This window comes from Nyctereutes procyonoides, unplaced genomic scaffold (genome assembly GCF_905146905.1).
Source record: "Nyctereutes procyonoides isolate TBG_1078 unplaced genomic scaffold, NYPRO_anot_genome, whole genome shotgun sequence".
NCBI classification, from domain to species: Eukaryota; Metazoa; Chordata; class Mammalia; order Carnivora; family Canidae; genus Nyctereutes; species Nyctereutes procyonoides.
In genome coordinates this window covers 474,016-501,068 of record NW_026575155.1, presented here as the reverse complement: position 1 = coordinate 501,068, position 27,053 = coordinate 474,016, and the positions used below count along the sequence as shown (strand labels likewise).

The window sequence follows — 27,053 nt, the reverse complement described above, 5'->3', positions numbered from 1 at the left end:
AATGGTTAAAATAGTAAGCTTTATGTTTATGTATACTTTATCACGATAGAAGATAGGTCCATATGTACATCATTTGCTATCGTGAATAGCAAGGGGATCCAAGAATTAACCAGGGATGTTGGATCTTAATGAGTATTTATTAAACACTTACCATATTCCAGATTCTGTTCTTAGATGTATTGAAGGTATGGGGCACAATCTTTCCTACTTAGAATCTGCCTGGGGAGACTTTAAGTAAATCGAGTTGGGAAGGATGCTGCCCTCATTAAACTGAGGGATGTTGATTGCCATGTCTCTTGGTATTAGGTAGTGACATCTGACAGCCATTCCTTTTCTTGCACCATCACTCACTGAAGATTATCGAGAAGGGAGCTTGTGTTTTCAGCTGGCTCAGCTACATCATTTCATAGGCTCAGAACAACTGGGATATGCCTCATCACATGTCTTGTCAGTAAAACTGAAGACTGACTCCACTCTGATGTCCCATATCCACTGGTACTTGTTCTGTGTCCCTGCTGATGCCAAGCTAAATGAAACTGGGTTCGGGGAACTATTTATTCAGGTTCCACAACTGTGTTTTTAATGATTTTATTTACTTATTTGACAGAGAGAGAGAGAGAGCACAAGTTGGGGGGGACAGCAGGCAGAGGAAGAGGGAAAAGCAGCCCCCCCCCAACCCCTGAGCAGGGAGCCTACCTCGGGGCTCGATCCCAGGACCCTGGGGTCATAACCTGAGCTGAAGGCAAATGCATAACTGACTGAGCCACACCCAAGCACCCCTTCCACAACTTTTCTTTGAAAATGCCCCCCCTTTAGCAGATACAACTCAGTAGATGTGCTTCCGAAGCTCAAAGACTCAACACCGTTGAAGACCTGAGTCAATCTTGAGATGTTTATAAAGGACATAAACAGCTGCGTTGTTCATTTTGCAGGATTTTTTTTATCACATTTGTATTCTCTATTTGCTTAGAAATCATACACCAACACATGGAAAATGGCAACCGCCATGCCTTCTCGTATATGATTGCCATTAGATTGTTTTCTGTGCAGGACAAGCACAGATTTCTCTGAAAGCATAAGGTAATAATCCTTAGCCAGAGCCTAATCGTTTGTGAGGGATCCGACATAAAGGTTTTGGCTCTGTGAGTGTTAGCTGCTAAAGCCCTGCAAATCATACACATCATTAGGCTGTCTCCTAAACCAAGGCAGGGATCATTCTCACGACGTTGTGAGCACAGTTCATTGGTTGCCACTCAGATGTCTTTAGAAAAAGGAATAGAAGAGGAAAGAAAAAGATTTTATGGGTATTTTTTGTACGTTTATCTTCTGTACTTGGTTGTCTTCTTTTTGATGACTGATTTACTTTTTGCTTGCTTTTCTTACGACTCACTTGGTCCTCAAAATAACCATGGACAGCCAAAGCGGATACTAACTCCTTTTGTTCTGCATGAGCCTGACTTTCCAGTAAAGCTGATATTATACCTACAGTCCCAGACACATTTATTTATCCTATTCCATCTGTCTGCAGCACCCACACCCAAACGTGGCCTATTGAGATCCTATTGCGCTTTCAAAACCCCAACTCTCATGTCATCTCCCTTTGAAATCACAAAGCATCCACCCGCTGGTCATCTATTTTACATATTACATGTGTCTATTATTGCTTTGATGTGTACATATCAACTAAAAGCCACATCCTGAGTATAAGCTTTTTGAAGGTATGAATCAAATTTTATGCATCTGTGTCTCCTCAAGGAGATTTTTAAGTATGAGTAATTACAAATGCCTGTCTTCAAGGAATTGTTTGATTAAAAGCAGTCCTTGGACCAGTAGTATCAGCATCCCCACAGTCTTGGTAGAAATGCACATTTTCTGGTCCCACCCCTGATCTTTTGAACCAGCAACACCAGGATGGGGATCAGTGATCTCTTTTTTAGCAAGTTATCCAAGTGACTCTGACACACACTAAACTTTGAGAACTACTGGTTTAGAGTATATTTAACTTAATGATCAGTGAATAAACAGTAAGGATCTATTCTCGCACCCCACTGAGCCAGTCATAGTACCTATATAGTTATATCCTAAATCCACATGATAAAAACTAGGTGCCACAAAAAATATTTAAGATGAAAACATAAATGAATTATTCTATTTGATTAATTCGTGGAATACAACAGCTCCAATTCACAGGAACAGAAACGTAATTGCTAAGCAGTCACAAATATGTATGACTGCTCATGATTAAATAGTACACATCAAAACATAATTTTTAAAGTGTCAAATTACTAATTTTAAGAAATCTGCCCCACTACTGTCATGACAAGAGTAAGTGAAAAGGCACTCATTTAAGCTACAGCTCAATGTATGGGTGTCACCTATGGGACCATTTGACTCTACCTCACAAAGTAAATGCACAGTCTCTTCTAATTTAGCACCAGATCCCTGCAGATACACTGACTGGCACACTGGTGGAGAGAGGTATCACTGCTCAAAACTTTGACACCCCTTACTGCTGTTTATACATTTTTTAAAAATGGATTTTATTTATTTATTTAGAGAGTGAGTGTGAATGGCAGGGAGGGGCAGAGGGAGAGAGAGAATCTCAAGCAGACTCCACACTGAGCACAAAGCCTGGCATGTGCTCTGTCTCACAACTCTGGGATCATGACTTGAGCCGAAACCAAGAGTCAGACACCCATCCACACTGAGCCACCCAAGCACCTCTGTTTATATTTTTTTGCTAAGCGTTACTACCTTTAAAATAACTATATAGAAAGGAGCAATGATAGACGACTCAATTTCGCCTTGTCGGACACCTCTGTAATTTATACTTCTCTCTTTTGGGAGTTCAATGCCCCTAAAGTTACGAGGAGATTGCAATATGTGATGTTGGCTGGAAGTGCAACATTCCAAGAAACCTAGGAGGAAAGGGTCTAAGCCACCAATCTAAATAATTAGTGACTGTGTTGTTAGGTCATCTCTATTTTCTTCTGGATTTTATATAAAATCAGTGATCACTATAGAGCTCTTAGTTTCCCTGTAATTCAAGTAAAAGAAAGGAAATACTTTCTAATACAGTTTTGCTTTCCTCTTTCAATTTATTGAGGTAATTGATGTCAGTCAAAATGAATTCCTGAAGTTCTTAGCAATTTTTTTTTTAAAACTGGGAACATGGGGAACCCTGGGTGGCTCAGTGGTTTAGCGCCCCCTTTAGCCCAGAGCATGACCCTGGAGACCCGAGATTGAGTCCTGCATCCGGCTCCCTGCTTGTGTAGCCTGCTTCTCCCTCTGCCTGTGTCTCTACGTCTCTCTCTCTCTCTCTCTCTGTCTCTCAGGAATAAATAAAATCTTAAAAAAAAAAAAATACTGGGAACAGACACTTGGAACAAACCAACCAAATTTGAATGTTTTGAAGATGTAACAATGAAAGGAACAGCCCCTCAATTTTCTAAGAATCAAACTGAACAGTTTCCAAACTCTTTTTGGCAATGCCAGTTACCATGAGGGAAAGAGGAAAAAAAAGCTGTTTCAAGAAACATCTAAATTTTGATATTTTATTTATTTATAAATTTTTATAAATTTTATAAATTTTAGATATGAGAGAAATTAAGGCAAGACTGTCTGTGAATTTACTAAAGCACAGTTATCAAAAAAGGGGAGGGTTTCCTAACCAGCCTCTCTGTTGATTATCATGGAGTCTATGTGTAAGTCAGATGTTCTATGACAATGTAAGAGAGACTTTGCTTTCTAGATCTCTTTGATGGTATGGACCTGCATCCACCCTGCTGTCTAGACCTCTTCAAAGGAACAGAAAAGTGGAACCAAACCTTTCCATTTTCAGACTAAGGACTCTGGGTGATTTAGTGGCTTGATCAAAATTAGAGTCTGTGAATGTGCTGTAAAAACAGCCAAGGCCCAGGAGGTTCAGTATGTCTGGCCAGATCCCTTCGGAAATCAAAGAATGTCTTCACATACTTGGGTGTGAACAAATATGATGCTTTAAAAAAAAAATAAATAGGTACATTAGAACAGAATTGGGAGCCCTCTGGGAGATTGGGTCTGAGTGTTCTGGTTTTATATAAGGCCTTGATCATCTGGGCTTTAAGTCCTTGGAATGACCCACTAATAGAGCAGGCTAACGTGATGAGCTGAATGACCCATGGCTCATAACTTGAGCCTTTCCTCATTGTTTTGCATGATTGCTGCAGCTTTGTGCCATCAGCTAGTAAACAGAAAAGAGTATCTGGCATTTGCTGATGTCCTCAATCCAGTTGCTGTAAGCCTCTAAAGGGCATACACACTCCCCATGGAAGCTGTTACTCTGAAAATTACAGGTTTTTAATATGTTCCTGGGGCCAATCAAAGGTCAATTATATGGAGGAAGTCTTGTTAAAAATTCACATTCCTGGGCCCCTACCTCTGACCTATAGGAAACTGCATTTTCCTTACCTCCCCAGAGGATTCTTTTTTTTTTTTTAAGATTTTATTTGTTTATTCATGAGAGATAGAGAGAGGCAGAGACACAGGCAGAGGGAGAAGCAGGCTCCATGCAGGGAGCCTGACATGGGACTCGATCCCAGGTCTCCAGGATCACACCCTGGGCTGAAGGCGGAGCTAGACCACTGAGCCACCCGGGCTGCCCTCCCCAAGGGATTCTTAAATATTCAGAAGTCTTGCTTATATGAAATAGCAGAAATGTAAGGATTCTTACAGCCTCGGATTACAATTTATATTAGTCTTGAACATGGAGGAATTGCCATTGTTGTCATTGAAAATGAATATATCCCAGTAAATAGGCCATGTGGATTTCTAATGCTATGACTGTATAAAATGTGAAAGTGAAGCATTAGTAACCTTGAAGTTTGGATTCATTGAGAATTTGTTTAGGTGTGACAGGGCTGATGGTCTTATTTATCCAAGACTTCTTATTAGCTATGAGAAAGGACCGGCATAAACTGCTTATTAATGTTGATTAACCGTATCTAAAAGGATTAAATAATAAAAGCAATAGAGCAGGCTTCGGTGAGAAAATGTCATCTTTTATAACATGTTCCACCACTTACTTCTTTTTGTGCTCCTTCAGAAATTGTGCATCTGCTGCTCTACCAGAACCTTTTCCTTCCCACTGTAGATTCTTCATTTGCTATCGTTGATAATGACATTCTACTTAAAGAAATTATCCGTTTAGGCTCCCTTCAAATTCAAAATGATATTTTTTTAATAAGGAGTGAAAGGGAAAATTGACAAAATACGCTCGGAGTTGTCAGCATTGGAAATGACAAATGGTAAAAGCTTAATCGTGAAGGATCATCAGAGAGCTTAATGTTAGCTCAGATTGTCAGAGAGCTTAATGTGTCTCTCTCTGGGAATTGACAAAAAAAATTAGCAAGAAAAGGCGTGCTGAGAACCACCTCCAGGTGCCAAACCTGAGAGGTGACTCACTCTGTTAAGCAGTGGTATACATATTCTGCAGGTTACACAGGAAAGCAAATTGTATTCCTTTGTTTCTTTTTTTTTTTTTAAGATTTTATTTATTTATTCATCAGAGACAGAGAGGCAGAAACATAGGCAGAGGGAGAAGCATGCTCCTTGTGGGGAGCCTGATGCAGGACTCGATCCCAGGACCCTGAGATCACACCCTGAGCCGAAGGCAGACGCTCAACCACTGAGCTCCCCAGGTGCCCCTGTATTCCTTTGTTTCTTAAAGTATCTTGCGTGGTGCCTTGGCCTAGAAATCACTAAGCATCTCATTTCCCCCAAAGTGAAGGGATCACATGACTACAAATGTCCCAGACACATAGGGAAATTGTCATTTGTCATTGGCCTTTTTTCCCCACCTGCAGTGAAGAAAGGTAGCAGAGGGGGAGCATTTGAGAACTTTCTTGGCAAAATGGCCGTAAAAATTTTTTTTTAGATTGAAAAGCCCCAAAGGTCACATGTACTTTCAAACCCTGAACTGAGTCATACCTGAAATAAATCACTTCCATGTCATCTCTGTGAAAGGTGTGTAGTGCAAGAAATTCACCTGGTGAGCCCTTGATAATTTATACTTCCTGCTCTCATCTTTAGCTTTCTTTCTTAAAAACCACAAAAAAGAAAAAGAAAGAAGCAAAAATGCCTTAGAGAAAGTTGTTTTGACCTTTGCTTTTTCACTTATCTGGCTATGATGAGATGAGTGTCTTAGTGAGTTCAGGATGCCATAACAAAACTCCACAGACCAGGTGGCTTAAAGCAGAAATGGGTTTGGGGTTTTTTTTCACAGTTCTGGAAACTGGCAATCCAAGATCAGGTCTTAACTAATTTAGTGTCTCCTGAAATCTCTCTCCTTGGCTTGTGGATAACTGTTTTTTTGCTGTGTCCCCACGTGGCCCTTTCACCCACAGAGCAAGAGAGAGCTTTCATGTCTCTTCCTCTTACAAAGTTCACCAATCCTATTAGAGCAGGGCCCCCACCCTCAGGGCCTCTTTTAACTTTAATTACTTTCTCAATGGCCCTGTCTCCAAATATAGTCACATTAGAGGTTATGGCTTCAACATAGGATTTGGGGAAAAACATGGTTCGGCCTGTACACTTGACTAAATCGTACTTTTGGATATATTCAATGTACCCTTGCCTCTTCAGCATTACTCAACCATCATCATCTTGGTTCACATGGGTTCTTTATATTAAGAAAGTCAGGGGAGACCATGCAAGGTATTTTTCCTGCTTCTGTACCTTAAATCATTGGAACTAGGTTCCCTTTGACAGCCTACAGTCTGCCGTTATGAACTTCAAATATAAGATCTTTTTGATCTGTAAGAAGCAAACACTTGACATGGAAAGATTCAGTGAGTTTTTAACATTTGTTTTTCACTAATTTATCTACATACTCTTAAGTTGGTCTCTGAGTGACCTAAAGCCAAGCATTGCCAGTGTGAAAGCAAAAGAAAGGACAGGCCAGGTAATATAAGTATGTAGCATGATATAGTTCATACCTGGGTATTGGAAGCCTTATTTTCCTCCTATCTTTTTCAACAGGAAAAGCATTGGGGACTGGCCTGCAGTCTAGTGCTATCTTGGGCCAAAGAGTCACAGATAACATAGAAGTTGCTGTTAAACACGCTACTTTATAAAATATTCTATTCTAATCATCTATATGTCATACAAGAATGAAGAAAAACTTTTAGGCTACAGAATCTTTTTTTTTCCAAGATCCAGCTGGTCGAATGTGAATTTTATTTTTATTTTCTTAAAGATTTTTATTTATCTATTCATGAGAGACAGAGAGAGAGAGAGAGAGAGAGAGAGAAAGAGAGAGAGAGGCAGAGACAGGGGCGGAGGGAGAAGCAGGTTCCAAGCAGGAAGCCCGATGTGGGACTCGATCCCGGATCTCCAGGATCATGCCCTGGGCTGAAGGCGGTGCTAAACCACTGAGCCACCAGGCTGCCCCTCGAATGTGAATTTTAAATGCAAACTGATCAGCTCAGTGCTGTAGATGGACTCCACCTGCCCCAACTCCTTTCAGTTTAGTTGCCGAATGGAGGTATGGCGACAGATTCTGTTGTGGCGTTTGAGATGGTGGTGTTTTCATCACCCTGGACTTAGTAAAACCTGAAACCTGCCAGGCATTTGCCACACATTATGTGGCCAAGGACAGCTCAGCTTCTGGCTGCTTAGAGAGGATGTGGCATGACCTTTGTGTTTATAAAGTATTTGAAACTGAAGCCCTTCTACTTCCTTGTTGAGCTTAAGAGTTGACACCAGTATCCAAAGTTCCTTTGGCCTTATCTGGGTCAGGCATGCAGCCATCGATGGCCAAGAAAGGGATGTAGGTGATACTCTCTATAGTTGGGAAGAGTCGCTGAAATGAGGGAGGCATCTAGTCTCCCCTGAAACACATATGGTATTCAGGGGGAAACATCTCTGCACTAATGAGGCTAGTAGATGATAGAGCTCCTGATTCTTTCCCTCGGTCTACCCATCCCTGCCTGGAGTCAAGGGCTCAGGAAGAAACCACATTCTAGTCCAACGTGATTACTACAGCCAGAAATGCTTATCTTATTTACAGACGGTTAATACTCACGTATGTGGGTGGTGGTTGCGTCTCCTAGGGTTGCCATGACTAACTACTACAACTGGGTGGCCTAAAACAACAGTAACTTACTCTCTCGTGATTCTAGAGGCCAGAAATCCAAAATCAAGGTGTCTACAAGGTCATGCTCCCTCTGAAGGCTCTAGGGTAGAACCTCTTCCATTCCTTTAGCTTGCTTCTGGTGCTGCTGACAATCCTGGACATTCTTTGGCTCACGGATACTCCCGTGTCTGCTTCTGCCTTCACCTAGTATTCTCCCCTTTGTCTCTGTCTTGGTGTGTCTTCGAAACGATCAAGAGTCACCTGAATTCCATATTGGATTAAGGGCCTGTCTTATTCCAGTACAATCTCCTCTTTATCTGAATGTACCTGCAAAGACCCTCTATCCACATCAGGTCATTTTCATAGGTACTGAGGATGAGGACGTCAATCTGACTTTTAGGGGAACATATTTCAACCCATACCAAGCAATTTTATTTTTTCTTTCCTTGAATATTATGAATCCAAAGAAAATTTCTTTCTAAAACACTATCAAATTTAAGTCAAAGGGCCACGTGTCTTGAATTCTATGACCTCTTCATTAAAAAGATAATTTCCATTTATAATTGGTTCAAATTATGAAAAATGCTTTGCATTTGCTTGAGGCTGATTAATGGATAAATTTGTAAACCGTGGTTGTTTTAATTAGCCACGGTTAATTAATGTTTACTCTACTTGGAAGATAAAAAGACATGTATAAATTCACCATAATGTGAATCATTTTTTTAATTTGTTGTTGAAGCTTAAAATATATTCAAATAAAGATTGCTTATATCACACTGAAAAAAAAAAAAAAGAAAAAGCTCTTGGAGCACTATGGGAGTTAATCTAGAGAGTCCTAAATTTTAAAAGTGAATGAATTACATACATATTATTGAAGATGTCCATGTTTAATATTACATATTCAGAGAAAGGTAGTTACATTTTTAAATGTGATTACATAAAGAGTAGCGATCTCACACCAAGCTGATAACTTCATAAAATGTGTCATAATTTGAGGTGAAGTCCAGTTTTTTGTTTTTGTTTTTGTTTTGCTTCTGAGTTGAGACTTCCAGAGAACAGTGGAGGACAGGAAAGTTTTAACTATGCTCAGATGAAAATAATTTTTTTTTTAAGAGAGGGAGAAGTTAGGGAAGAGAGGAGCAGAGGGAAAGGGAGAGAGAGAATCTTAAGCAAGCTCCCAACCCAGTGCGAAGCCCAATGTGGGGCTTAGTCTCACAACCCTGAGATCATGACCTGAGCCAAAATCAAGAGTTGGACGTTCACCCAAATGAGCCACCCCGGTGCCCTGAAAATAACATCTTTTTAAAGATTTTATTTATTTATTCATGAGAGACACAGCGAGAGAGAGAGGCAGAGACACAGGCAGAGGGAGAAGCAGGCTCCATGCAGGGAGCCCGATGCAGGACTCGATCCCAGGATTCCAGGATCACACCCTGAGCCAAAGGCAGTTGCTTAACCGCTGAGCCACCCAGGCGTCCCCTGAAAATAACATTTTTAAGAAATTTTTTGAAGAAAGGAAATTACTAGAATTCCATGTAAATTTTCAACAGGAAACGCATCAGGGACTTGCCTGCAGTCTAGTGCTGAGGCTAGGAAGTGTGGAAATGAGAAATTGTTGCAGAAGGAAATAGCGGCCAAGGTTTCCCATGTGAGGCTGCAAGCTATACGTCATGGAAGGCGGTTGTCTCAGGTAGTGAAAAAGGTTATCCATTCTTGGTGAGAAAGCGGCCATCTGGGGTAATTTTGTAACATGCTCAGTAGAGCACACCTTCTGGCACCAGGATTCATGGTTCACTAGGTAACTTGAAAGCAGAGCTGGCCTCAGTGATACCACTTCATTTCACTTCATTGTCTAAAAGGAGAGCTTATCCAAAGATTAATTGGTTGGGCCTACTTTATTTTTCATCTCCTACACCATTTTCTCCTTGTTCTTTGCAGAGTAAAAAAAATAAGGTTGGTTTTTTTTTTTTTTAACATCTCATGGATATTGAAGTGACATAAGAGGGAAAAAAGATCCATAACCCTTTATTTGGATAAGAAATAGCTTGCTCCTTGCAGTTCTTAACAATAAGTTATTGTCAAGCACCATGTTTAGACACTGTAAAGAATGTTTAGCTGGGACGTGGCACTTCATTGTAGGTGGCACTGTTTATTATCCAACAGAATTCAGTATATGATAAATCCCTTCTGGGGAATCTAGTATCAACTTTTTCCCCAGAACACCTGCAAAAATTCTGCTAGAATCTGGAAAACCCTCATTTTCATCAGTGCTTCCCCTTGAACTGTTTCACATGAGCTCTTGAGGCCTGTATTTCCAGTGGCTACAGGACATCTCCACCATGATATGTTGGAATATTGCAACATGTCTGAGGACAACGTGTCTTTCGTGCCCATAATTGCTCTTCTGGTAAACACAACTCCAGTCGAGAACAAAAGTATTATCTCCCCACTAACTCCTCTGCCCTGTCCCAGCCACAACCTCCCCCACCTGCACCACCATCAACATAGCGCCAGTCTTCCCCCTGTCGCTTCCTTAAATGTCTTTCTGGTTTTATCATTCTAATGTTCTATCTCAAATATCTTATAACCCCCAGGTGTCCCTTCCATGCCTTTCTTTTCTTTACAGTTTACCTGTAATGGAACTGCAGGTATCAGCAGAGCCTATATTCTGGATTTTATAAATTGTAAACACCTAGTCAGCGTGTTCCTTTCCCCTTTTCATTCCACAAACGAAAGCTTCTGGCTTCTATCTAAGCTGCTTCCTTTATACCTCCCTTGTGCCAGAAAATCCCCAGCCTTTGGGTACCCCATTCTCTATATCTTGGTGTGTGCACTTGTATCTCCCAGGATAACGGTCTCTCTTCCAGAGTACCATCACTCACTGTATCCAGCCAGAAACTCCACGCTTGTTTCTTTCTCGCTCAATCCGAACCCCTTCCCATATCATTTGTAGAGAATTACCCTTGTGCCCATCTTTCCTCGAATCATGAGCTCTGAGTAAAAAGAAATTGCCTTAGTTATTTCCTACACTGGCCTAGAAGATGATAGGATTGCTAAACAGATAGATAAATGAAGGAGCTCACGTATTAATGATAAAATGTTTTTATTTTTCTTGACTTCAGATTATTTTCCTTAAAGTGAATTCTCTCCGCTTCTCCACTCCTCTGCACTGTTCATGCTTCCCTAAGACACTTATTTTCCATCTGTCTCCAAGTCCCACATGTCAAGCATTTTCCATTTCTAGGCTTGGTTTCCCCTTACACTGTTGAGGGATCATATATGAGTCAGCTAATCAGAGGAGGAAGGACCACTGCCATTCTAGAAATGTTTAGTACAGAAAGCGTTTGTGTTAAGGAAAATAGGTCAGTGTGCCGAAGAATATACAGGATTGTTGTGGGCTTTTTTGATCTGCAAAAACATACATTTCACGTGAGCTGTCGTGCATACAGACATGGTGTGCTGTCTGCAGGAACAGGATCTCTTCCTCCCTTGTGATGAGATGAATATATATATATTTGCACTGATCTTATCCACTCTTGCCTGTTACCCTTAAAATTGTCAACATAAATCTTTAGGCTCTTTGAGTGAAATTAACTATTTATAAATGTTGAAAACCTTACTTCCTACCGTGAGCTAACCTGCCTTGCTAACCAGTACCTTTACATCCTGTAAATACAGAATTCCATCAATGAAGCATTTATCAGGTATGGTCCATTAGAATGCACTTTCTTCAGTGTATAACAGAGGGATCAATAGCTCTTCAGAGGGGCACTGTGTCCCATTCCCTTGGTCTGCCCCCAGGATATCTCTCACCCAGGTAAGAAAGGCTTCTCTCCCAAGTCTGGGAAAGGGTGCTATCAGACAGGATCACCACTTAGACCATACAGGCTAGACAGGACACAGTCGTAGGGGCAACACTGAGTCTCCCTCTCGTATGCGGCTGAGGGTACAGGTCGACAAGCCGTGTGCCCTGTGTGTGCTCACTCCCCAAAGAATATCATGTAGGTTAATAAGGACCTGGCTTTTATTTTTTATTTTTAATTTTTATTGGAAGTAAAGGTGATGTTTTCTTCTCTACTTGTTCTCTCTTAATTGGTTCCAAGCTCAGGTGGAAAGAAGTGAGTTGTTATGGGTGGATGCCCAGAACACCCCAACACCAGCAGTGAAGACTCCAGGCAGGAGTGAGCTCAGAATTGTATGCAGTTGCCAGAATGACTTGGCCTTTATAAAAATTCAAGAGCAGTAAAACTGCTATTTCAGTATTATAAATAATAATAATAATAATAACCTTTCTCAATTTACTTACTTGTACTCACCGTAAGCATTAGCAGTTTTAAAAACTGAAATGTGATACTAACCCCTATAGAGCGAGCCTCAGGTTTCATTTCATTTTTCCAACTTGCTCTACGTCTGAGAACTTAGAAGTGAAAACAAAAGCCTGCCCCAATATGCAGAAGAGTGTACCAGAAAAATTAACTACGTACTGGAGAATGAAAGTGGAGGGAAATCCATTCCCATGACTCCATGTCTGTGTCCTCAGACCTGATCATTCGATTACAAGGGCCTCCCAGCCCACTTTACCCTCACAAAATGCATTCTCATTGACCCCAGTCATAGAATTTAGATAATAGAGTGATGGTTAAAGATTTGAAATAATACTGTAAAAAACAATGCTGTTTAAAAAAAGAAAACTGGGCAATCTGGGTGGCTCAGCGGTTTAGTGCCACCTTCAGCCCAGGGCCTGATCCTGGAGACCCGCGATCGAGTCCCATGTCGGGCTCCCTGCATGGAGCATGCCTCTCCCTCTGCCTGTGTCTCTGCCTCTCTCTCTGTATCTCTCAGGAATAAATAAATAAAATCTTTTTTAAAAAAAAGAAAAAAGAAAACATTATTCTTGGCTATCTCGGTGGTGGGATTGCAAGTGAGGTTATCATTGTTACTTTTGTTTTCTGTGGTGTTTTTTGCACTGAATTTGTTATTCTAATTACTACCAAATGTCACATTTTTATCTAAAAGAGGAAACACAGTGAAGTCCTCACTTATGCTGCAGGGGTTAGGCTCTTTTTAAAGACAAGTTTGAAGAGAACATTCCTCATAATCATAATTACTTTGAAACTCCTTTTTTTTTTTTTTTTTACTTTGAAACTCCTTAATGGTAAAAGTACCCATCTCTCAACTAGCTGGGACAGCCAGTGCTTCCTCTAGCGTGTGAAGAGGCAAGTGTTTCCTGCCTTGAAAATCACGCGCGATAATTGACTTATGTTTAAGGGAGAGGAGGTCAGAATTTTTATTCATTTCTATTTTACTTTGCGGAGGATGTGTAGTCATATCTATGTAACCTAAGTGTGCTTACGTTAATGGTCAGGTGTGCATTTTCCCTGTATTATATCAACCAGAAGAATACTTCCAGACAGACAGATACAGGTTAAAGCTGGCACTACAGTGTTAGTGCCATAGGGCTGAACTTTTAATCTTAATATAATTCCAGACTTAAAGGAAAGCTTTGAAAATATTACATAAAACTGCTTTTTTTTTTTTTTTAGAGCAACTTGAAGACATATTGGCCCTTTACACCGAAATTCTTCACTGTTTCCTTAAAGTCACTCACTTGCAGGTAGAGATTATAACCTCAACACAGCATACTTACAGAGCTTCTCTCTGTAATATGTAAACTTGGTTTGTGACCTAAACTCTAGTAGAAGGTTTTTTTCCCCTCAAAATTGCTTAGACTGTCAACCACCCGGCCTGGGCCAAAATTCCTAAGGTAGTTGGAAGGATCACAACACTGACACAGATCTCCAAGTGAGCATGAAGTAGAAATTCTTTAATTTGGGGTGCCTGGGTGGCTAAGCAGCAAAGTGTCTGCTTTCAGCTTAAGTCATGATCCCAGGGTCATGGGATCAAGTCCCACCTCGAGCTCCTGCTCTGCAGGGAGCCTGCCCCCCACCCATGAATAAATAACTAAAATCTTTTTTAAAAAATGTATTTAATCTGTTTTTAGATGCCAGGGAGACAGACTGACTGGATTCCTCAATTTCTAACTGATGCCATTGGTAGATCTAAGCTGTTTGATCTCTGTTGTTTGAAAGTCAAAAGGAAATTTGTCTTCAATGAAAAGGGACTTCCATCATTCTTTCAGTCTTAAGCTGGACAAGTGATACTCCAGGATATGTCACTTGTTATAGGGAATGTTCTCACAAGTGATGTGTAGCCGTGTTTGTGTCCCCTCCAGGGACAGTTTGCTGCCATGAATGGACAAAGTGTGCTTCATTTAAACCCTGTGTCCAAGAAACTACCCAAGAAACCAGATTCAGAGGTGAAGTCTGAATTCAGAGACTGTGAGAGAGTCTCAAGATTGATAGTGTGGCTAGAAATGAGAAGACTGACCCAGTTTTCTGGAATCCAAAATAAAAACTAGATTTGTGGGACAGCATTACTTTGTGATAATGTCTGTAACTTCTTTTCCAAGTTGGAAACATGGCAGCATTGTGTCCACGGCTTTTTCTCTTCTGACCCCTGAAGTATTCTAGGCCCCACACCGTTGATGAGAAAGAGGGTATTTGGGATGACGGAGTACGCAGTCAGTCCGCAGTCAGTCTGCTGTTCAACCATTTACGTAGCTCAGAACCCAAAGGCTGAGTCAGTTTGACTCAGTTGGTGAAACCGAATGGCAGTTCACATAGCTATCATATTTATGCCAGTCTTCTGGAAAACTGAAAACCTAAAGAAGTGGGAAATGAGTGTTCAGAGGATAAACTGCTTTGAGGATGGGCCGTCAGAATGGAAGTGACACCTAAGGCCCCCCTTAGAGTATGGAGCAGTGCATGGTTGTGCAGCTGGGAACCACCTGGCTTTTCAGGCCTGCTTCTCCGCTATCAAAAAGCTCTGTGACCTTGGCCCATGGTGAAAGTCTCTTACCTTGGTTCCTTCATATGGAAAAAAAAAATTTTTAAAGAGAACCACTGAGTTCATCACTTCACATCTGTCAAAAATTAGGAGAAACATGATGCTTGTGATGATCGATGTGTATATATTTTTATAATATTAGTCGCTAATCAAATAGCCATGTCAAACACAGAATAGAATTTTTCATGGAATACTAGAGACTTTTGGACTCAGAATCCACATAGTTGGGTTCACATCCCAGTTCTGCCACTTGATAACTATAATTCTCAAAAGAGATGTCACACAGTCTGCTCAACTGTCAGTGGAGTAGGAATCCCACGATAAAGATGGTTGTGGGGTATCTAATGAGCTAATGGATTTGAAAGGCCATAGAAGTGGAAGGTGTCTTTGTACAGTTGATCTCATGCTCTCAAGATGTCATAGCGTGACACGGGTCTGCCACACAATGGCTGTCCCATGAGTCGCACACAGATCTAGACATCCCAGCCATGTGCAGTAATCAAGACATCCCAGCCATGTGCAAGTAATCACTTGAGGACCGCATAGGTTCTCCCCCCAGTCAGCATTTTAAACAGCTTCTGCTCCATTGATAGAGGGGCACCTGGGTGGCTCAGTCGGTTAAGCATCCCACCCTTCTCTTTTTTTTTTCAATTCTGTATTTAAAACCAATTTAGTTAACATGTAGTATATTATTAGTTCCAGAGGTAGAATTTAGTGATTCATCACTTGCATATAGTACCCAGTGCTCATCACATCAAGTGCCCTCCTCAATGCTCATTGCCCAGTTACCCCATCCCACTTCCCTCCAGCAACTGTGTTTGTTTCCTAGAGTTCAGCATCTCTTATGGTTTGCCTGCCTCTGTATTTTCATTTTCTTTTACTTTTCCTTCCCTCCCCCATGTTCATCTGTTTTATTTCTTAAATTCCACATGACTGAGGTCATATGGTATTTGTTTTTCTTTAACTGATTTCACTTAGCATAATACCCTCTAATCCCATCCATATCATTGCAGATGTCATGATTGCATTCTTTTTGATGGTTGAGTAATGTTCCTGTGTGTGTGTGTGTGTGTGTGTGTGTGTGTGTGTTGTGCGCACACATCTTTATCCATTTGTCAGTCAGTGGACATCTGGGCTTTTTTCATTTTTTTGGCTGTTGTGGACATTGCTGCTATAAACACTGGGGTGCGTGTGCCCCTTTAATCACTATGTTTGTATCCTTGGATAAATACCTATTAGTGCAGTTGCTGGGTTGGAGGGTAACACTAATTTTAACTTTCTGAGGAACCTCCATACTGTTTTCCAGAATGACTGAACCAGTTTGTATTCCCACCAACAGTTTACGAGAGTTCCCCTTTTTTTCAAATCCTCACCAACATGTGTTGTTTCCTGAGTTACTCATTTTAGCCATTCTGATCAGTGTGAGGTGGTATCTCATCATGGCTTTGATTTGTATTTCCCTGATGCTGAAAGATACGGAGTGTTTTATCATGTGTCTCTTGGCCATTGATAAGTCTTCTTTGGAGAAATGTCTGTTCATGCATGTCTTCTGCCCATTTCTTAACTGTACTTTTTGGGTTCTGGGTGTTGAGTTTGGTAAGTTCTTTATAGATCTTGGATACTAGCCCCTTGTCCGGTGTGTCATTTGCAAATACCTTCTCCCACTCTGTCGGTTGTCTTTCAGTTTTGTCAACAGTTTCCTTTGCTGTGCAGAAGTTTTTATCCTGATGAAGTCCCAGTGGCTCATTTTTGTCTTTATTTCCTTTGCCTTTGGAAACATGTCTAGCAAGAAGTTGCTGCGGCTGAGGTCATAAAGGTTGCTGCCTTTGTTCTCCTCTAGGATTATGATGGCTCCTGTCTCACATTTAAGTTTTTCATCCATTTTGAGTCTATTTTTGTGCATTGTGTGAAGAAATGGTCCAGTTTCATTCTTCTACATGTGGCTGTCCGGTTTTCTCAACACCATTTGTTGAAGAGATTGGCTTTTTTCCATCGGATATTTTTTTCTGCTTTGTTGAAGACTAGTTGACCATAAAGTTGAGGGTCCGTTTCTGGGTTCTGTATTCTGTTCCACTGATCTGTGTGTTTGTTTCTGTGCCCGTACCATGCTGTCTTGATGATTACAGCTTTGTAATATAGCTTGAGGATCCGACTTTTGATTTCAGCTCAGGTCATGATCTCAGGGTCCTGGGATGGAGCCCCACATTAGGTCAGGATTCACACTTCAATCCTCATACTTGAGGATTCTCTCTCCCTCTGCCCCCCAACCACCACCCCCCCGCTTGTGCTATTTCTCTCTCTCTCCCTCTAGAATAAATAAGTCTTAAAAAATGTTTTCTCTCTGCCCCTCCCTCCTTTTTCCTTTCTCTACCCCCTCCCCCCAAAAATAAACAGCTTCTACTCACTTGAACTATAGTTAAGTCCATGCTTAGAAGTTAAACAGTCTCCAGCTAGGGCTGATCTTTAGGAGTGGGGAACACAGCAATGAAATGTTCTAGTGCCCTCTATACTTTTAAGTGCTTATTCTTTTTCCCAGAGTCTAAACAACACTGACCTGTTTCCTGAACACTTCCCTGCTCTGGCTCCTGTGTAATTTCCTGCCTGACAAATGTTCTGGCAAAAAAGGAAATTCATAACTAGTCTTTTCTTTCCTGTGGCTTTCTGATGCAAAAGCGTTGCTGTGCATGCTAGCTTCAAGGCAGCAGAGAGGGTTGGGTTCTGAGAATGTGACTTAAAGGTGTTTCTGAGTCAGGTTCCTTCTGGCAGTGCTATTTGTTGGCCGTGCTCACCTTTCCAGATACCTTGTTTTGAGGCTTGTTTTGTCTGTTACGAAGGTGATAACCACGATGCCTGTGTAGTGATACCTGGGTCCAGCTGTGGCAGTGGCTCATCTGTAATGTGCTTAAGAATCACCTGAGGACCACAATAGCAAGCAGATCCTGATTCCCTAGCTCTGGATGGGACATCTCCATACAAGAGTACAGATAACAGGATTCATCGTGGAGGCACTGTTAAGACCATCCATCCAGCCTCCTCTAATTTTATGGATGAGGAATGCAAGCCTTAGGGAGTTGCAGAGGCCATGGCAGCGTTCAGTATAATGAACAAGCATGGCAGTTATATGCTGAGCCATGAATCAGACATGCACAGAGCTGTGATTGGAAAATTAAATCTGATCTCATAGGCCTGGTGTGGGCAAAATGCCTAGAATGGATGACAGCGGATTCATAGTAGAGCTTCTGGAGAGGGGGGAAATTACATCCCTTTTATAGATACTCCCAATGCAGCTGTGGTGGTTGCAGGGAACAGGGAGGGTTGCATTGCCCAGAGGTGTAACACTGAGTTCTTTCAGAATCAGAAGCAAATATTTATTAAAGATAAGAACGGTATGGCAACAGAAATGGACAGATCACCACAGAAAAACATATAGATTATTATTTCCTTTCATTATTTAAAAAAAAAGGGCAGGATGGGTCATATGAGAATCTCCTGTTAGAGTTGAAAGGAAATTTCCATTTTGGGGAGAGGCTACAGATAAATACATATTCTTCTAGCAGGAAGCAGAAGAATCAGAAAATAGGGGGGGGAATCATTAAAGCAGTGCAGTTTCAATCCTATAAAGAGAACGTGCGGCCAGCCTAGGAGACCTCAGTTTATGCCATTCTCCACATCAGACCTTTATTAGCTGTTTGTTATGGGGGAAGAGGCTGACCATGAAGATTTAACTCCCCACCCCAAATATTTGATAGGTGGAAGAGAGAGTTCAGTGATTGCAACTAAAGCTTGTAAAACAGAACTGGTTTAACGTTTACAAGCTATATCTTCTCGAAACCTAAAACACAGGAGTTAAAACTTCAGAAGGAGTCTGGCTAATGGGTGAATAATGTAAAGAAGCACGTTAGATTTATCTAGAATTCATCTGTTCCTCGTTCAACAGTCCTTTCATGGAGCCACTTCTTTCAAACTGTCATAGAAGTCTGTTGCTTCCACAAAAAAACATATATAATTTTTGGTCATTTGAGGACAATATTACTATTGGGGGACTCTTGATGCTGCTTTATTTCTTCAAAATATTTTTTGAGTTTTTATTTAAATTCCAGTTAGTTAGCACATGGCTTTATATTAGCTTCGGGTATATGATATAGTGATTCCACACTTGCATACAGCACCCAGTGCTCATCACAAGTGCCCTCTTTCATCCCCAGCACCTCAAAAAATTTTATGTATTTTCTGTGATAACTAAATGGTGAAGTGTTTAGTTTGGTTGGTTTTTCTCTTAATTAGTAGGTATCCTAAGTACAGATCCTCAACACACTTTAAAAGGGCAAGGTGACAAGGTTTGCTGTACATTTCATATTTGGAATTGAATATCTGTTTTGTTTAAGCTGTAGGTTAAACATTACCATCAATGAACTCAGTTAAATAGTTCCCCCCCCCCTTTTTTTTTGAGATTTTATTTATTTGAGAGACCGAGGGAGAGCACAAACAGGAGAAGGTACAGAGGGAGAGGGAGAAGCAGACTCCCTGCTAAGCAGGGACCCCGACTTGGGGCCCCAAGATCACCACCAGAGCCAAAGGCACTTTGGCTTAACCGACTGAGCCACCCAAGCACCCACATATTTCCACTTCTGACTACAAAGCCCATGTATGCTGGGTGTTACAGAAAAAAAATAAATTTAACTCCAGAGATAGCTGCTATAATTATGAGTAGCTTTTAGAGAGGAAAAAAAGGAGAGTCTTAGGGGAGAAATAAACCCTGTGTCTTGGTTTTAATACAGCAGCTGGCCAACTTAGATCCTTAAAAGCTTTGGAAATCACCAATATATGTCATCAAAGCATTACAATAAAATATTAAATTAATTTAGATAAACAGGTAATCCATCAGGGCCACCACCATACTAGACGTGTGGTTTCTGTGTGATGGGTCTTAACCACAGAATTCAAAGATAAAGCCCCACTCAGAATGAGCACTGAAATAATTATATGTGGCTCTGTTGTTGTCGCTTTATTATTATTTTTTTTAATCACAGACAGAATTGTTCGGTGTCAGTTGTGTTAGCCCTTGGTAAAATTCTGAACCCTTAATAATGCCAAGAAGTAGCTAGCTGCCTTCAACATTTTATGATCACAAAATAGAATGCCAGCTACCCCCACGAATGATAATGTCATTTCCACCTGCTTTTTATCCCTTAAAAACCACACAGACTTCTTTGTTCCAAATGAGACACCCAGAGGTGGTTGTTTCTAAATCTCCTGCTTTATTATTATTATTTTTAAATCTCCTGCTTTAAACTGAAGTAAAAACTTGGGTTTCTGCTATTTTGTCCCCCCGCCGCCAAAAAAAGCCTAAGTGCTTTTCACTCTGCCAAAAATGTAACATTTCTTGAATGTTTCATTCTCTCGTTTTCTGAACATGAGTATAATAAACCAGGAAAATTAACCACCATGGGGCTCAACATTTTAGTGGCCATTTGGAGGATGTTTTCTGCCAGCAGTGTAAGAGATAAAAGAGAAAAGGAGGAGGCACCATGATTTGCTGCAACTCAAAATGTCCTGGACATTTTATGAAGTATAGATGTAAGATTTTCCACTGTGACTGTTTCCTGCTGTACCCTGCCATGTGCTGAGATGGGTACAAGATTCCCTTCAGCCTGTGCCTGGGAAATGCCTATTCAAAGGCACAAAAGCAATAACCATTGCATAGGGCTGGTAGTGTTTGAGTCTGCTGGCAGCCCTTTAAGTGTGGAAAATCTTCTGGAACAGTTAAACTTAACAATCACTCTGCAAATGAGCAATGCAGTACTGAGACCATAAATGAGCCTTCCTTTGGTACCGTGGAGGCTGGGTAGTTGGGGGTTACAGGCAGGGAGGTAGGTGTTCTGCAGCCCAGAACTGGCACTTCAGCACTGATGCTTACTGGCTATGGGATCTTAAAAGGATTTGGTCATCCCTCCCAGCCTCAGTTTCCTGTCCCAGAAAAATACTAATGCCCATACCCCTCATAAAGTTGTTAAGAGGAGACTTCTAGAGGAGAGGGCATTTGAGCTGGGTTTTCAAAAGTTCATATAATTTAGATAAGCAGAGGTGGTCTTCCTGTGTAGCGGGAACAGAGAGCAAAGGTGTCCTGATGGGAATGTCTGGTCCCATCTGGGGATAATCCAAGCCACTCAGCCTGACAGAGCTGTGGGCCCAATTCCAATATGCGGGTTCTCCCCTTACAACCATGCAATTCCCCAGCATCACTTGGAGATTCAGTCACTTCAACCCAATTCCAATGCTATCCACCTAGAGATAGTGCAGGTCCCACAAGAGTTACAGGCTTGGTCCTACAAGACTCCCCTCCCTGGCTCCCACCAGCCTATTGAAAGTCCAGGTTATCACCTGTGCTTCTGATGACCAACTATACATCAGAAGTTCCAACCACCTCTGCCACAGGCTCTGTTAACTTGCTAGAACAGAGGGAAACATTTTACTTACTAGATTACTGGTTTATTATAAACAGATATAACCCAGCAATAACCCAGGGTTAGCGACACATAGCACAAAGTATGTGGGAAAGGACTCAGAACTTCCAGCATGTTCCTTTCCCCACATCTCCACATATTCACCTACCTCAAAGCTCCCAGTACCCTGTCCTTTTAGGTTTTTATGGAGGCTTCATTACATGGACTTCATTAATGAAATCATTGACCATTAGCAATTGAGCTCAATTCATTGTTCAACTGAAAGTTCTAACCTCTGATTACATGGTTAGTTCCTCTGGTGACCAGCTCCCATCCTTAGGTGATCTACAGGCTCTTCAAAAGTCACTTCATAACATAACAAAAGATACCTTCATTCCTCTCATCTCCTACAAAATATTCCAAGGGTTTTAGGAACTCTGTGCCTATGAAGACCAAATATATGTTTCTTATTAAAAAATCACTGTATAACAGGTATATACAGCAAAGAGCTTGAGCCTCATAGCTAGAACAATGAGGTGGGCCCAGATCACAGAGGACCTTTACCATCTGCAAAAAGCAGTGTTTGGGATTCATTGAGTAGGGAATGAGGAGTTACTGAAATGAGGCAGAGCCATTCCTCGGTATCATGAAAAGATACGGGGAACGGAGGGATAAAAAGGTAGGGCAGGGACAACAATAGGAGACTTAACAGTTATCAAGGCAGAAAGTAATGATGGCTCAAGGGAGAGAGGAGGACAATAGAAAGGAGGAGTGAGAAATGAATAAGAGAATGCAGAAATTGAATTTTAAAAGGAGTTGTCAGTAATATAAATAGGCAGCACTAATGCAGAGAGCCACAGATGGTTATGAAGGTTTCAGACCTGTGGCTGGGATCATAGCTCTGCCATGATTACAAGAGGGAAAGCAAAAGGCCTTGAGCTCAGTGTTGTATATATTAAGCTAATGTAAACTAATAGACCCAGCAAACTGAGAAATGTATATAACTAGAGTGGGAGGAGTGGAAGGGATAGGTGAAAGCTGAGGAAATACATTTCTGATTCATCCTTTGGGTTTCAAGAGTGGATGGGATTTCCAGATGAAAAAATGCGGAAAGAGATGGATGGAGATACAAAAAGAAAATAGAGGGATGAAGAGATCAGAAAAAAAGAACAAGAGGAGTTACACAGAGAACTCAGAGGAAACCAGCTTGATGCTGAGTATGCAAGACAAGGAGAAACAGTTTCCAGACGGAGAGGTTATGTGACAGTAAATGCCACAAAGGTCCAAATATGGCGTCAGATGGGGCCAAGAGTGGATCATGCTGGCGAAGGTTATTCCCTCTCCAAATGAATGTGTGAACACCAATAATTATTCTAGAAGATCATCTCTTTAGTATCATAAGTGCTCAACAGTCAGAAGCATAAGATTTATATAAAAGAAATGCCCGTTTAACTTATTAAAGCAGACATTGGCTAAGTTATTAGCCATTACCCATGACTCTGTAAGACATGAAAAAGTTAGAGTAGATCTAATGGGGCCCTTTCATCTACATGGAAAAGGTCATTACAAGCATCAAATACTGGATTTTAGAATGGCGCTGTAGCAAATAGCTATATATTATAAGTCAAATTAGACTTCAGAAGGACCGATTGTCTTGGGATTTCATCATTTAAAATGATATCTTGCAACAAAACTGACTCCAAAGAAGGATATTAATCTCATACTTTAATGCTATTCTACCAAATTGTTTTAATTGACAATAATACTTGAGCAGAATTTTTTCAGGTAAAATTTGTTTTCAATTTAAAAGAGAACGTGTGGGGGACACCTGGGTGGCTCAGTGATTGAGCGCCTGCCTTTGGCCCAGGCCGTGATCCTGGAGTCCCGGGATTGGGTCCCACTATCAGGCTCCCTGCATGGAGCCTGCTTCTCTCTCTGCCTATGTCTCTGCTTCTCTCTCTGTATCTCTCATGAATAAATAAATAAAATCTTAAAAAAAAATAAAAATAAAAGAGAACGTGGGGGCACCTGGGTGACTCAGTGGTTGAGCATCTACCTTTGGCTCAGGGTATGATCCTGGAGTCCTGGGATCGAGTCCTGTATCAGGCTTCCCACAGGGAGCCTGCTTCTCCCTCTGCCTGTGTCTCTGCCTTTTTCTCTGTGTCTGTCATAAATAAAATCTTTTTAATAGAGAGAGAGGGATCCCTGGGTGGCTCAGTGGTTCAGCACCTGCCTTCGGCCCAGGGCATGATCCTGGAGTCCCAGGATCGAGGCACGTTGGGCTCCCTGCAAGGAGCCTGATTCTGCCTCTCTCTCTCTCTCACTCTCTCTCTCTCTCTCTGTTTATCATGAATAAATAAATAAAAAATAAATCAAAAGAGAGAGAGAGAGAATGTGAAGGATGATAGTAAAATGTCACAAATCAAATTTAAATCCCGATTTTATTTTCTTCCACTTTCTGCAGCAACAATACTAACCAGTGATTTGTTTGAAATATGTAATACAATAAACTCTCGATGAAGGTGTGATTGGAGGATGAGATATCCTGGTTCATAGCCATTTTTAATAACACACATGCTATTCATGGGTATCTAATCTTAAAAACTAGATCACATGGTAAAACCTGGTGAACTATGGCAGCATGATAGGAGATTCACAAGTCTTGTGATAACCCTGTATTTAAAGCAATGATTACAGTCAGCACAGGGTTATATTCCCAACTCTCTTTTCCAGTAAAAATGCATTGCAATAATGAAATGTAGAACTTAGGGATTTTCACTAGTCTGTAAGAATTTCAGGTAAGTCAGTTCTGTTCCATAAAGTTGATTTTGTTTAGTCTATTCTTTGTAAGAGGGGAATAATTGATAGCATTTTTTGAAAAGAGAAGCAGCAGCGGGAAGAGGCAGGAAATTTGGTTTGAGATGGCATAGCACCTGCTGGGAGGCAGGGAGGTTTCGCCCACAGCAGAGCAACAGCCTGGAGCAGAGCTTCATGTCTGCAAGGCCACGACTGGGAAGGCAAGGGGACTGCTTCTCTGTTGCCTCAGAACATAAATCATGCAGCACCTAGGGGGCCTTTGGAGAAGGCATATTTGTTCAAGGAGAAACAATGAGAACTGTTGAAGAATGAAATAGGAGGGCAGCCCCGGTGGTGCAGCGGTTTAGCGCCGCCACCTGCAGCCCAGGGCCGTGATCCTGGACCCTGGATCGAGTCCCACGTCAGGCTCTGCATGGAGCCTGCTTCTCCCTCTGCCTGTGTCTTTGCCTCTCTCTCTCTCTCTGTGTGTGTGTGTGTGTGTGTGTGTGTGTGTGTGTGTCTATGAATAAATAAATAAAATCTTTAAAAATAAAAATAAAAAAATAAAAAATGTCTAAGAATGAAATAGGAACCAAACTGAGGGTTGCTGGGGGGGAGAGGGAGGGAGGGATGGGTTAACTAGGTGGTGGGCATTAAGGAGGGCACACAATGTAATGAGCATTGGGTGTTCCATAAGACTGAATCATTGCCCTCTGCCTCTGAAAATAATAATTTACTATATGTTAATTAATGGAATATAAATTAATTTTTAAAAAAAAGAATGGAGCAGACCACCACCAGTTTTACTTCTTTTGTCCTAACACATTTTCAAGGAAAGACTAGGGATTCGCTGGATTATATCCTCCAGTTTGAAAGTAATTATACCTCACATGCTGCCACCATGTCCTGGCAAACACCTCCGCGGAGCACACTGTTGACTGCTCTGTGATCACAGGATACCAGAATCTGTGTCAGAGGAGGGAATGGAGATTTAGCTCTCGAGATCTTTCATCATCAGAAGAAGGGTTATAGCCATTCAGCCCTGGGCACTTGGCTATAGTTTTCCATAAGTGGCTCAACTGCCATGGGCCTCAGTTGTCACATCTGTCAGATGGAGACATAAGATCCTGCTTGTAGAGCTTTTCAAATCATGTCTGGCAGGCAGCAGATGGTAGCCACTGCTGCAGTTCCACTAGTTGCTGTGACTCACCAAACACATGGCTTTGTTTTGTTTAGATGAGCTGCTTCAGAAAGAGCAAAACTACTCGGATGACGTCTTGGCCAACATGATCAGTGAACCAAGAATCAGTTATGGAAACGATGCCCTCATGCCATCTTTGACAGAAACGAAAACCACCGTGGAGCTTCTTCCCGTGAATGGAGAGTTCAGCCTGGACGATCTCCAGCCCTGGCATCCTTTTGGGGTCGACTCAGTGCCGGCCAACACAGAAAATGAAGGTAAGAGGCCCCAGAGAAAGCAAGAATATTCCAGTATATATATATATATATATATATATATATATATATATATATGCACCACTCAGATATTATTGAGTGGTGACTTTCTACACATTTGAAAAAATACTTTCTTACCTAGAGGTATTTTGTTGCTTCTGGAAAAAAAGAACAATATTCAATGTATGTTTAGGGTAGCAGTGGCCATTCTAGGCTCACCTTCAGAGCAAACAGAGGATGAAATTATATAAATTTTTCTCCCCCTCGTGGGGAGAAGTTTTCATGGGGCCTACAGAAATGGAGATTTGAAAAGCATCAAAATAATCTCTCCTGGTTATTTATTCCAGTGCATTAAATTTCAGACTGCATTGAATGTTTAAAAAAAAACCAAAGATAAAGAACCGCCTACAAATAAATTGTAATTTTGCTAAATATTTAAACAACTTTGTGTTTAGAAAGTTAAATTTAAGGCAACTTTCAAAATTAAGTGTATCAGTCAACATATTTTTTTCCTATGATAACTCAGAGAAAATTCTGAGTTATCATAGATTTGCACATTGGATGATGTACTTTCTTTCACAGGGATTTCTTAGCAGAAAGTTCCAAATGATATCTCAATGAGATAACATCTTTTAATTCCTTTTAATCCATAAACATTTTTACATGTTCAGAGGTATAAAATTTCAAACACAGGAACACCTTGATTTCTGAATTCTAATAGCATTTTTTTTAAGAACACAAAATTTTAGAAGAGTTTCTTTGTGAAGGTAGCAAGTTTGGATAGTGGTAATAATTTTAACATGATTATTTTATAGTATGGATTCCTCGAAGTGCAGTCAGTATACACCTCGGACTAAATTTTTTTTTAAAGATTTTTTATTTATTTATTCATAGAGACACAGAGAGAGAATGAGAGGCAGAGACACAAGCATGGGTAGAAGCAGGCTCCATGCAGAGAGCCTGACGTGGGACTCGATCCAGGGTCTCCAGGATCACGCCCTGGGCTGCAGGCGGCACTAAGCCGCTGCGCCACCAGGGCTGCCCTCAGACTAAATTTAAACTTGGTATCAGACCTTAAGTGTATTATAGAAGCTTTTTTTTAAAAAAAAAAAAAGAACCATTACAGAAAATCTTTCTATAGACAGTTTGCAGGTGAATAATCACCCCAGATATGTTTCATTAATTTGAAAAGGGGCACCGTATAGTAGTAATACCAGCTACAAACAGCAGTGTCATTTATAACATAAAAGTAATTAAGACTTTACCATTTGTAAAAATAATTCTGACATAGAGGAAAAAAATGTAAAGACTTCTAAAACTTTAAAAACTTCAGTTACAAG

At 40.9% G+C, this 27,053-nt stretch overlaps 1 protein-coding gene across 2 annotated transcripts in view; it reads left to right on the top strand.

Moving 5' to 3' along the window:
• APP (amyloid beta precursor protein) overlaps positions 1-27,053 on the top strand; it is a 264,416-nt gene that overhangs the window by 210,488 nt on the left and 26,875 nt on the right. For both annotated transcript variants that reach the window (XM_055313495.1, XM_055313494.1), the window contains one exon: positions 25,495-25,716. In XM_055313495.1, coding sequence (XP_055169470.1) covers positions 25,495-25,716 — 222 coding nt within the window. The remainder of the gene's footprint in view (positions 1-25,494; positions 25,717-27,053) is intronic.